Raw genomic sequence first — 12,557 nt, 5'->3', positions numbered from 1 at the left:
TCTGTGTTGATCTACTTTGTTGTGAACAGGACCAGGGACATGCGCCGGTGCTTTCATCTTTTGCCTGATTAATTCCTCTTGATAAATGTTCTCACCTGAAGATTGGCTAGTTAAAAACTTTTCTCCTCGCTACAGTTTTTCTAAACAGCTGATACAAAAATAATGAGACCGTGCACTTTAATTAACGAGGCTGTTTTGGGGAAGAGATAAACAAGTAAATGATTCAATCCATCTGACGCTCTTTATCAAATGGAGGACCTTGCTTTTACCAGGGAGGAACACTGCCGTGGTCTGGCATGAGATGCTCTGGGTGTGACTTGATTCATCTTTCGATGGAAGAAGATGTTGTCGAGAGACCTCATTCAGCACAGTGAATAATCCCATAGGCAGCACCTGTTGACATAATGTGTCATGTAGGATAAACTTATTTTGCTATACAATTTACTAGGCTATACCCACACCGACTTGAGAGACACAGACAACAAAGATTAATCTGAAATATGTTTCAGAAATTCAATCAACCACACGCCCTTTAACACTGTAGTCTTTATTTTGTCACGTCATCATGTCAAATATATGTTTATAGGACATATGACATGTATAATTTGATATCTTTACAATAGAGAAACAACATAGATATGACACACTATTTTGATTTCTAAGTAGAAGCTTTGTTTAAATAGTGCATATAAATCATTTATATTTTTTTCAAATACACATTTATATCAAGCTCCCACTGGTCTTTATGTCTGTCTGCATTGTTTCACATTATTCACATACATGTGTGTGTGTTTTCAGTGTCTTAAATGTATAAATTAATTCTCTCTCTGCAGTCCAGGCTGCTGTGGCTCTTTTACAGAAACTAGGGGCCAATTAGTTAAGCAGGTGGTCCTACCCCCTCCCGTGTCATCGATGCAGGTGGGCGGAGTCTCTCCTTGCAAGTTGGCGAGAAATAATCCAATCAGCTGGCAGAAAGTTTGGCACAAGAAATTCCAGCACCTTTTCCCACCACTGTTGACAGGAAGCTGTTTGCCCCTCCATTCACCAGGGCAATGTTTTGTTTACCAAGCCCCTGGGCCTCTCTTTGGACACCTGCCTGAGGACCCCTGCTCTTGGGAAAGCTGTAAAGCAGTCTGGGTGTATACCGCATGCTCTTTTTCTTGGACTCCAGCACGGTCACAGCAATAAAAGTGTTTGTGCTGTTCAACCCGGCAACACCTGATCCGGATTCTGCTGTCCCAGAGGCCACAAGGCTAGAGTGTTGGAACAGGTCCCCTGGCCCTACTAGAGTTTCAGAGGATCCCTGGTGCGTGTGAATAGGGCTTGTCTCTGACACCAGTGCAGTCTTGATGTTGTAGGGACGCACATGACTGGGTCTGTCCTCGAATTCTAGTACACACACAGAGGTGGAGGAGTTAGGGGGGGTGTGGCTGCTGCTACCGGCAGGTGCCTGCGCCATGTAACCTGGCCCGGCAAGACCTCCTCCATGCGACACCCTCTCCCTGCTCCCGTCCACGTGACCCCTCTCACAGTCGTGTTCCTGGAGAGAGGGGATGATGGGGACGGAGTGCGTGCGGAGAGAGGGAGGAGCGGCTGTTATTCCTCTGTCAAGACGGGTGCAGGGAACATCCCTCCATCCCTTCTTCTCTGCGGAACGAGACATGGTTTGCATATTCGGGAACCCGCTGTGCTGGCGATCGTCACCTCCACCCCTTCCAGTGTCAAACCTGCAGGGATGCAGAGAACAGAAAAAAAAATGGGTGGAGATTATGACCTTTTGTTCCCAGACCTTTATTGCATGATTTCTAATTATCACGAGAGAGATAAATCCTTACCATACAATTAAAGCCTAAAAAACATCTGTCTACACTGGTTAAATATATATTTTTTTAAATCTGGGAATTGATAATCTTTTGTAGTTATTTATAATCTACGGCATGGACAGTCTACTCTGGCTGCTTAAATGTTTAAGTGAAAATTATTTCTCTTCTGACAACCTTATCAGAGATTTAAGGCTTTAGCATCAAAGCTGGGGTATGCCTGACCCAGTGGCTATATGAAAACCTTCCTGAAAGAATACCTGAATGTCCAGATAGCAGAAATGTTGAAATTAGGCCTAGCATTAGGTTGGTGAGTGCAATATGAATCAAGGAACGTTGCCTGAAGAACCGAAAGTGTTGCAGAGTTAAAGATACTATTTGACAGTAACATGTAAAATAATCGGGCTATCTGGCTTTAAAGGCACAATCTGGGGTATTTCCTGCAATATTATTCTCGAAGAATATAACTTATAAATGTTTTGGGAGCTTAGTACAATTGTCTTAATCTTCCGAAACCGAAGTTAAAGTTAAATTACTCTATTATGTTTATGTTGTCATTTGAATCCTAGTTTTGAATTATCATGTCATTCTCGTATCCATTGCTCCAGCTATGATTTTGAGAGTGGTTACATTTCCCCAGCCCCATCTCCATGCTTAAGTGTTGGGGATGTTTTTGGACTGAAACAAGTAAACAAGAATCAAAAAAGATTGTCTTTTTTATTTTTTATTTTTTTATTTCACCTTACCCGGCTGTAGAAGGGGTCTGGATATTGTAGCCCGGGAGTATACTTCGGTGGTAGCCCCAGGGCTAGCTTGAGGCTAATTTGTGCTTGCTCTGGGATGGAAACGCTAGCCCGGAGGAGTCATCCGGGATTGCGGTTAGCTAGTTGTGAAGATCCAGATGAAAATGTTCAGTTTGCGGTAGGAATCCGGGGATAAAAATAACAGGTCCGTTATGCTCTGGTTAGAGTCACGTTGTTCGAACTGACGAGAGCTTTCCGAGCTGAAGGTTAGCTGATGACCGCTGGCAATGGTTTGCTGACTGATAGCTGGTAGTTAGCTGGCTAGCTTCAGTTGAGGGATTCCAGATCCAAAGTAAATATAAATACTTTAGAAAAAAAAAAAGCAGATACACGCCACATTGGGTGAGGCGGGTTGCAGGAGAGTATTTAGATGTTGAGGTTTAGCAAAATATTTTAAAGGATATGCGACGAAAAATATGTAAAACGATATATACAAGGGACACGACAGGACAAAGACGTCTGACTGCTACGCCATCTTGGATAATAGATTCCATACCAAAGCTAAACCATATACCTGTACACCAGAGACTATTGTGTCCAAGGTCACTAGAATAAGATGTCTTATATATACTGACACAGAAACATATGGTACTGTATTGAGCTCAACTCTAAAAAGTGTCTTAAATGTCATACGTTTGTTAGTGAAACCTACTAAGACCCGCTCAACAAGCCTTTAGGAGTGAGCCATTATTATTGTCTGACTTCAGAGACCGTTTGTACCATAACTGAGTTTACATTTTTAATTACTTTCCCCGTTCTTCTGTATTATAGGTGGAAGCCTAGGCATTGTAAAATATCTAAAAATAACTCTCATGACAAATTAGGTTTCAATCCATTCTTCATATGTGAATGGTAAATATGTGTTTCTGACAGTGTTTAATGAAACTGGCAATGCTCTATGGGGATTTACTGCCAAAAACAAAAACACAGGTGATTCTCATGCCCATTCTCTCTCTCTCTCTCTCTCTCTCTCTCTCTCTCTCTCTCTCTCGCTCTCTCTCTCCCCTTCCTCCCCCTCTCTCTGTCTCTCTCCCCTTCCCCCCCCTCTCTCTGTCTCTCTCTCTCTCTCCCCTTCCTCCCCCCTCTCTCTGTCTCCCTAACTCTGTCTCTGTGTTCTCTCTCTCGCTCCCTCTCACTCTCCATCTTTTACTGCTCATTCCTCATTCCAGGAGAGAGGGTGTCTCCATGGCAACAAGGGGGGTGGGGATGTTAGTGTTGTATGGCTGTTAAGTATAGAAATAGGTCAATCCTACTTCCGTTGGCCTTGATTTGCGGATGGATCTGTAAACGGGTTATCAATAGTTAATTTGTTCAACTAGTCAAATAAATCGGTCACAATCTTTGCACGTCGGTGAAGAAAAAAACCCTCTTATACCACTCGTTCCCTGAGCATTTGCAAGCCTCATGTTACCAATAATTGCCTATGGCTACATATTCCTCCTCTGCGGCTTTAATTTTTTAAATCCTAGTTAGTTCTCTCTCTCTCTCTGCATGTGTCTGTGTGTGTGTGTGTATTTGTTTGTTTGTGAATGCATACTGTGTGTGTATGTGTGTATGTGTGCGGACACGAAAAATCTGCACACTGAATGTGCGTGTGCATAGTGTGTGTATGCATGCATACTAGTCTGCATACTGTATGTGTATGCATGCATACTAGTCTGCATACTGTATGTGTTTGCGTGTGTTTGTGCAGTGCTATAGGAGGAGATCTTCTCACAGCCTTTGAAAGAATATGCTGAGCTGCCAGCATGCTGCACTGTTTAAGAATGTTAATTATGGAAATAGGTCATATATAAAGAGTTTGACAGCAGTGTGTATCTTACAAGTCACTGTGATACTCAATCAGGTTGGCATGTTAATAAGAATACTGCCAGGGACTTTTAAGTGCAAAATATGCTCTGGGAGAGCTATGGTTACATCCCAAATGACACCCTATTCATTTTGAAGTGTACTACTTTTGGCCTGGGTCTACTCATGGGATGCACATTTCAGCACAATATTGTTTTGAACATTATTTTGAAGACTGACTCCTGACTGAACGTTGTACTCAATGCATTTTCAATTGGAGGCAAATCATTTGCTGAAAAGCCTTTGGTCATCATTGAGATGTTGTCAGATTGACTTTAGATTTGGTTTAACATTTGCTCACTAGCTAAGATTTAGGGAAAAGCACTGGATTTAAGCTAGCTAACATTAGCATTGCTAGGTATTTTTGACAAAGTTTGCTAGCTAATGGCAACATTGCCATCTCTCTAAAGTAAATTTGACGACATCGTAATGATGACTAAGTTGTTTCCTACTAATTATTTTCTTAATTTAATTTTCCAATCTTATTTCCAAGCCATTATAGTGTAATTTAGACAAAACAATAATTAACCCTTGTTAAGATTGACTGGGCACCACTCAACTTTCGGGGCTGTCTCACACACACACACACACACACACACACACACACACACACACACACACACACACACACACACACACACACACACACACACACACACACACACACACACACACACACACACACACTTGCTGCTACAATTTATTATTATTTAAGCTGTTCATCCATATAACTACTAACTTTAGCACATTTCATAGTCTACTGTATATTCTTACTGTATATACAGTTGAAGTCAGGAGTTTACATACACCTTAGCCAAATACATTTAAACTCAGTTTTTCACAATTCCTGACATTTAATCCTAGTAAAATTTCCCTGTCTTAAGTCAGTTAGGATCACCACTTTACTTTAAGAAAGTGAAATGTCAGAGAAATAGTAGAGAGAATGATTTATTTCAGCTTTTATTTCTTTCATCACATTCCCAGTGGGTCAGAAGTTTACATACACTCAATTAGTATTTGGTAGCTTTGCCTTTAAATTGTTTAACTTGGGTCAAACGTTTCGAGTAGCCTTCCACACGGTTCCCATAATAATTTGGCTGAATTTTGGCCCATTCCTACTGACAGAGCTGGTGTAACTGAGTCAGGTTTGTAGCCCTCCTTTCTCGCACATGCTTTTTCAGTTCTGCCCACAAATTTTCTATAGGATTGAGGTCAGGGCTTTGTGATGGCCACTCCAAGACCTTGACTTTGTTGTCCTTAAGCCATTTTGCCACAACTTTGGAAGTATGCTTGGGGTCATTGTCCACTTGGAAGACCCATTTGCGACCAAGCTTTAACTTCCTGACTGATGTCTTGAGATGTTGCTTCAATTTATCCACATAATTTTCTTTCCTCATGGTGCCATATTTTGTGAAGTGCACCAGTCCCTCCTGCAGCAAAGCACCCCCACAACGTGATGCTGCCACCCCCGTGCTTCACGGTTGGGATGGTGTTCTTCGGCTTGCAAGCCCTTCCCTTTTTCCTCCAAACATAACGATGGTCATTATAGCCAAGTTCTATTTTTGTTTCATCAGACCAGAGGACATTTCTCCAAAAAATACAATCTTTGCACCAATGTGCAGTTGCAAACCGTAGTCTGGATTTTTTATGGCGGTTTTGGAGCAGTGGCTTCTTCCTTGCTGAGCGGCCTTTCAGGTTATGTCGATATAGGACTTGTTTTACTGTGGATATAGATACTTTTGTACTTCTTTTCTCCAGCATCTTCACAAGGTCCTTTGCTGTTGTTCTGGGATTGATTTGCACTTTTCACACCACAGTACATTAATCTCTAGGAGACCGAATGCGTCTCCTTCCTGAGTGGTATGACTGCTGCGTGGTCCCATTGTGTTTATACTTGCGTACTATTGTTTGTACAGATGAACGTAGTACCTTCAAGCATTTGGAAATTGCTCCCAAGGATGAACCAGACTTGCGGAGGTGTACAATTTTCTTCCGGAGGTCTTGGCTGATTTATTTGGATCTTTCCATGATGTCAAGCAAAGAGGCACTGAGTTTGAAGGTGGGCCTTGAAATACATCCACAGGTACACCTCCAATTGACTCAAATGATGTAAATTAGCCTATCAGGAGCTTATAAAGCCATGACATAATTTTCTGGATTTTTCCAAGTATTTTAAAGGCACAGTCAACTAAGTGTATGTAAACTTCTGACCCACTGGAATTGTGATACAGTGAAATAATCTGTCTGTAAACAATTGTTGGAAAAATTACTTGTGTCATGCACAAAGTAGACGTCTTAACCGACTTGCCAAACTATAGTTTGTTTACAAGAAATTTGTGGTTGAAAAACAAGTTTTAATGACTCCAAAGTCAATGTAAACTTCTTTCGTTTTGTACTACTTTTTTTTTGTACTACATTTTGCACTACTTTTTATATATTTTTTTATATAAATGTTTATTGCACTGTTGAGAAGAGCTTGCAAGTAACCATTTTACATTACTGTTTTCACCCTGTATCCTGTGCATATGACCAATAAACGTTGATTTGATTTTAGAATGCTCATAACAATGGTGTTACGCGACCGATTTATGGAGGTCCAACCATGAATACAGCATTGGTCAAAAGTAGTGCACTATGTAGGGAATAGGGGTGTCATTTGGGATGTATTTGGGATTGCTATAATGACAGACATCTTACATAGTCACATCGTCACTCAAGTTCCAAGCTGTCAGCAAATTATGCTAACTAAACCTCCTTGGTAAAATAAGAATAGTGTTGTCAGTAATGTCAGTGACATGGAGATATGATTGGGCAATGCTTTGTTTTACAGGCCTTTTTAACTGGTGTTTGTCTGGCATTTACTAAGAAACAATAGAGAATAATGGTAACCAGCAGTATCTTTTGGAATGTTGAATTCAAAACAATAGCAGACGTGCACAAAGACTCCTTGGTTAAATAGGAATAGCTTACTTTAGAGTATGACTTTGGACATGGTATGATTCTTTTATAGGGCTTTTTGGCTGGTGTATCAGCTGTATCGTTTGGTACGTCAAATTTAACACACTAGCGGACGTGCACAATGTTGGTGAGGCTACAGTTTGATGTCATTTAGCGCTTTGAACGCTGCCGTCATTCCTTCACACTCACTACAGTGCCTCCTTTGCTAACTTCAGCAGTTGAATCAGGGTATCATAACTTGCGCTCCCTTTCTCAGTTTTTCAATCAGCATTAGCATGATTGGTCCCTTACCTGGAAATTGGGTGCATTGTACTGTGGTAACGTGTGGAGGAATGTGTAAATTCACATTTTAACATAGATTTTCTAAAAGGAAACACTGAACTTTAGAATACATAGTTCCCAATAAAGTGGGAAGTGAACTGGCCACCGGAGGGCTGGCTGGTCTCGGATCCCATAAAAGGGGGTTTTGTGTTCAAAGAGATCTGTATCATGAAGGTTTCTGACCGAAACGTTTTTTTTCTAACCTTGGATTTACAATAAATAATATATTGTCACAATGGAGACAGTGTCAAGCCTCAACTTCTGATGCATCACTCTGATCCCAGGTACCATCTCCTGCCATTGTGCCCTTGAGCAAGGCACTTAACCACTGAAGCCTCTTAACATGTGCGTGTGTGTGTGTGTGTGTGTGTGTGTAAGGGGTTTCTCACAATAATTGACAATCAGTATAGTACTGTACAGTTGAGTATCTCCTCTATTCTTATTCTTTCTAAAGCATAATCAATCAATTATTTTGACACCACTGACCGCTCTCTAGGGTTGCTCCCTAATCATGTCATCATAATGCTGCATCAGGTGCCCACCGTCTTGTGAGAACATTTGTTGGATACTCCTCTGCAAAGAAAGTGCCAGCGGGATTTCGTCTCATGTTGACTGCTCTATTCAATCTCATTTTGGACTTCTCGGTGCAATTGAATGGCTGAGATGCTTTCTTTAATCGCTGCCAGTAAGCAGTATTAGAATGTGTTTTCAATAGCGGCGGGCATTTAAATCACACACAGAGCTAACTGTGTTGTCAATATCCCAGACTGAATGCATTCTGAAGACAGGGCCACAGTCATGGTTAATGCTTATGGCTTGGCATGTGCTGAATATCTGCTGCAAAGGAGTGACTATATTTTTCACCACTGACGCAGTGTTTGGAAAGGCAATGATGACAAATGTGGAATAGTGCTACAGCAAGGAATAGGTTTCTCGATATTCAGAATAAAGGGAAAAATATACAAGCATGGTTGCACTTTAAACTTTTCCCTATTTTACTGTCTATCTAGCACTTCGTAGACCATCTTTGAGTTACAAAAAAATGACCAAGGTAATACTTTGGAAGTACATAACCTTAATTGTGTTAAAAATGCACTATGCAAAAATCACTCCGGCATTGCCTGGTTGCTAAAATTCTAATAGTTCGCCTAACTTCTGTATGTTTGACAAAACAAGCAAATGTAGTGTAGAGAATCATTGTACCATCTAAACCACTGTTAAATATATTTTCCTTAACCACAAATATTGTATTTTCAGCTGTGTACAAAACCGAAAGTAAAAGATACAAAAACGGAACTTCATAGAATCATTAGAAATAGCAATAGAACAGATTTACCATTCCTTAGACTTGATTTCAACGAGAAAGACAAATCTATAACTCACATTTCTATGTGAATTTGGTTGGGAAGCCCAAAAAGTTACATTTTGCAGCAATAAGTAATTTAAGTACATTTTGCTCAAGTTAGTTCAAGGTAAACAGAAGATTTATATAAATGTTGGTCCCATGTTTCATGAGCAGACACACAAAGTGTATTTCTCTAAAATTGTGTTCACAAATTTGTTTACATTTCTGTTAGTGAGCATTTCTCCTTTTCCAAGATAATTCATCCACCTGACAGGTGTATCATATCAAGAAGCTGAGTAAACAGCATGATCATTACACAGGTGCACCTTGTGCTGGGCACAATAAAAAGCTACTCTAAAATGTGCAGTTTTGTCACACAACTCAATGCCACAGATGTCTCAAGTTTATAGGGAGCGTGCAATTGGCATTATGAATGCAGAAATGTCCGCCAGAGTTGTTGCAAGATAATTTAATGTTAATTTCTCTACCATAAGCCACCTCCAATGTCATTTTAGAGAATAGAGCAGAACCGGCCTCAGAGACGCAGATCATGTGTATGGCGCCGTGTCAGCGAGTGTTTTGCTGATGTCAACGTTGTGTGCCCATGTGGGCAGTGGGGTTATGGTAAGGGTAGGCATAAGCTACGGACAACGAACACAATTACATTTTATCTATGGCAATTTGAATGCACAGAGATACCATGTCAAGATACTGAGGCCCATTGTCGTGCCATTCATCCGTCACCTCATGTTTCTGCATGATAATGCACAGCCCCATGTTGCAAGGATCTGTACACAATTCCTGGACGCTGAGAATGTCCCAGTTCTTCCATGGCCTGGACACTCACCAGACATGTCACCCATTGAGCATATTTGGGATGCTCTGAATTGACGTGCACGACAGAGTGTTTCAGTTCCCAACAACTTCACACAGCCATTGAAGAGGAGTGGGACAACATTCCACAGGCCACAATCAACAGCCTGATCAACTCAATGTGAAGAAGATGTGTGCTTTGAAATCTGTGAATGTATTTTCATGTTTTTAAAAAGGTATAAACTGCCTTATTTTTGATGGACCCCAAGAAGAGCTGCCTTGACAGCAGCTAATGGGGATCCATAATAAATACAAATACACCAAATACTGACTGGTTTTCTGATTCCCGCCCTTACATACCCTCTTAAAGACTCTGCCTCCATCTCTGCAGACTCCACCTCCTCCAGGTGCTTATATGCGGGGCTAGCAACCCTTGGTCCTCGAGAGATGGGCGGGGTCCTCATGTGATGAGTGTCCCAGTGTCTTTGGACTGGACTGAGGGACAGGGAGCTACTCCTGGGACGAGCCATGTTGAAGTATACGTAAGACAGAAACAGAAAACATTGGTCAAAATATTGAAAAGGTTCACAAATGGATAACAATTGGGTCATTGGTTATAGATGCTTAAATGGCCACACTGTAGTTCCCACACTGTAGTTTCTCTTCAGCAATTAAAAAAACATTATTTCACCTTTATTTAACTAGGTAGGCCAGTTGAGAACAAGTTCTCATTTACAACTGCGACCTGGCCAAGATAAAGCAAAGCAGTGCAACACAAACAACAACACAGTTACACATGGAATAAACAAACGTACAGTCAATAACACAATAGAAAAGTCTATTTACAGTGTGCATATGAGGTAAGAGTAGGAAGGTGAGGCAATAAATAGGCCGTAGTGGCGAAGTAATTACAATTGAGCAATTAAACACTGGAGTCATAGATGTGCAGAAGATGAATGTGCAAGTAGAGATACTGGGGTGCAAAGGAGCATAAATAAATAAATAAGGTAGTTGGATGGGCTATTTACAGATGGGCTATGTACAGGTGCAGTATGCTGCTCTGACAGCAGGTGCTTAAAGTTAGTAAGGGAGGAATTTGCTTTGGGGGTGACCAGTAAAATATACCTGCTGGAGCGCGTGCTACAGGTGGGTGCTGCTATGTTGACCAGTGAGCTGAGATAAGGCTGTGCTTTATCTAGCAAAGACTTATAGATGACCTGGTGTCACGACTTCCGCCGAAGTCGGCCCTTCTCCTTGTTCGGGTGGTGTTAGGCGGGTCGACGTCACCGGCTTTCTAGTCACTACCGATCCATTTTTCTGTTTCGTTTTGTTTTGTCTGATTACACACACACCTGTTTTACATTCCCTCATTACATTCCCTATTTAACCATCTGACATACATTTCATTTCTGTCTGTGATTGTTCATGTCATTAGTGGTTGTGTTTGTGTTAGAGGTCAAATCAAATGTATTTATATAGCCCTTCGTACATCAGCTGATATCTCAAAGTGCTGTACAGAAACCCAGCCTAAAACCCCAAACAGCAAGCAATGCAGGTGTAGAAGCACGGTGGCTAGAAAGGCCAAAACTCCCTAGAAAGGCCAAAACCTAGGAAGGAACCTAGAGAGGAACTAGGCTATGTGGGGTGGCCAGTCCTCTTCTGGCTGTGCCGGGTAGAGATTATAACAGAACATGGCCAAGATGTTCAAATGTTCATAAATGACCAGCATGGTCGAATAATAATAAGGCAGAACAGTTGAAACTGGAGCAGCAGCACGGTCAGGTGGACTGGGGACAGCAAGGAGTCATCATGTCAGGTAGTCCTGGGGCATGGTCCTAGGGCTCAGGTCCTCCGAGAGAGAGAAAGAAAGCGAGAAGGAGAGAATTAGAGAACACACACTTAGATTCACACAGGACACCGAATAGGACAGGAGAAGTACTCCAGATATAACAAACTGACCCTAGCCCCCTGACACATAAACTACTGCAGCATAAATACTGGAGGCTGAGACAGGAGGGGTCAGGAGACACTGTGGCCCCATCCGAGGACACCCCCGGACAGGGCCAAACAGGAAGGATATAACCCCACCCACTTTGCCAAAGCACAGCCCCCACACCACTAGAGGGATATCTTCAACCACCAACTTAACATCCTGAGACAAGGCTGAGTATAGCCCACAAAGATCTCCGCCATGGCACAACCCAAGGGGGTTGACAGGATGACCACATCAGTGAATCAACCCACTCAGGTGACGCACCCCTTCCAGGGACGGCATGAGAGGGCCCCAGCAAGCCAGTGACTCAGCCCCTGTAATAGGGTTAGAGGCAGAGAATCCCAGTGGAAAGAGGGGAACCGGCCAGGCAGAGACAGCAAGGGCGGTTCGTTGCTCCAGAGCCTTTCCGTTCACCTTCCCACTCCTGGGCCAGACTACAATCAATCATATGACCCACTGAAGAGATGAGTCTTCAGTAAAGACTTAAAGGTTGAGACCGAGTTTGCGTCTCTGACATGGGTAGGCAGACCGTTCCATAAAAATGGAACTCTATAGGAGAAAGCCCTGCCTCCAGCTGTTTACTTAGAAATTCTAGGGACAATTAGGAGGCCTGCGTCTTGTGACCGTAGCGTACGTGTAGGTATGTACGGCAGGAC

General features: G+C 42.0%; 1 protein-coding gene across 1 annotated transcript in view; it reads right to left on the bottom strand.

Annotated features, from left to right (window-relative positions):
* Positions 1-546: 546 nt before the first annotated feature.
* Positions 547-12,557, bottom strand: part of nrg3b (neuregulin 3b) — a 438,765-nt gene continuing 426,754 nt past the window's right edge. The window contains exons 8-9 of the mRNA XM_029629772.2: positions 10,269-10,424; positions 547-1,727 (exon numbers count right to left, since the gene is read on the bottom strand). Coding sequence (XP_029485632.1) covers positions 962-1,727; positions 10,269-10,424 — 922 coding nt within the window. The 3' untranslated portion in view covers positions 547-961. The remainder of the gene's footprint in view (positions 1,728-10,268; positions 10,425-12,557) is intronic.

This window comes from Oncorhynchus nerka, linkage group LG23 (genome assembly GCF_034236695.1).
Source record: "Oncorhynchus nerka isolate Pitt River linkage group LG23, Oner_Uvic_2.0, whole genome shotgun sequence".
In the NCBI taxonomy this organism is placed as follows: domain Eukaryota; kingdom Metazoa; phylum Chordata; class Actinopteri; order Salmoniformes; family Salmonidae; genus Oncorhynchus; species Oncorhynchus nerka.
The sequence above is the reverse complement of the archived record's forward strand: the minus strand, read 5'-3'. Positions and strand labels throughout refer to the sequence as shown.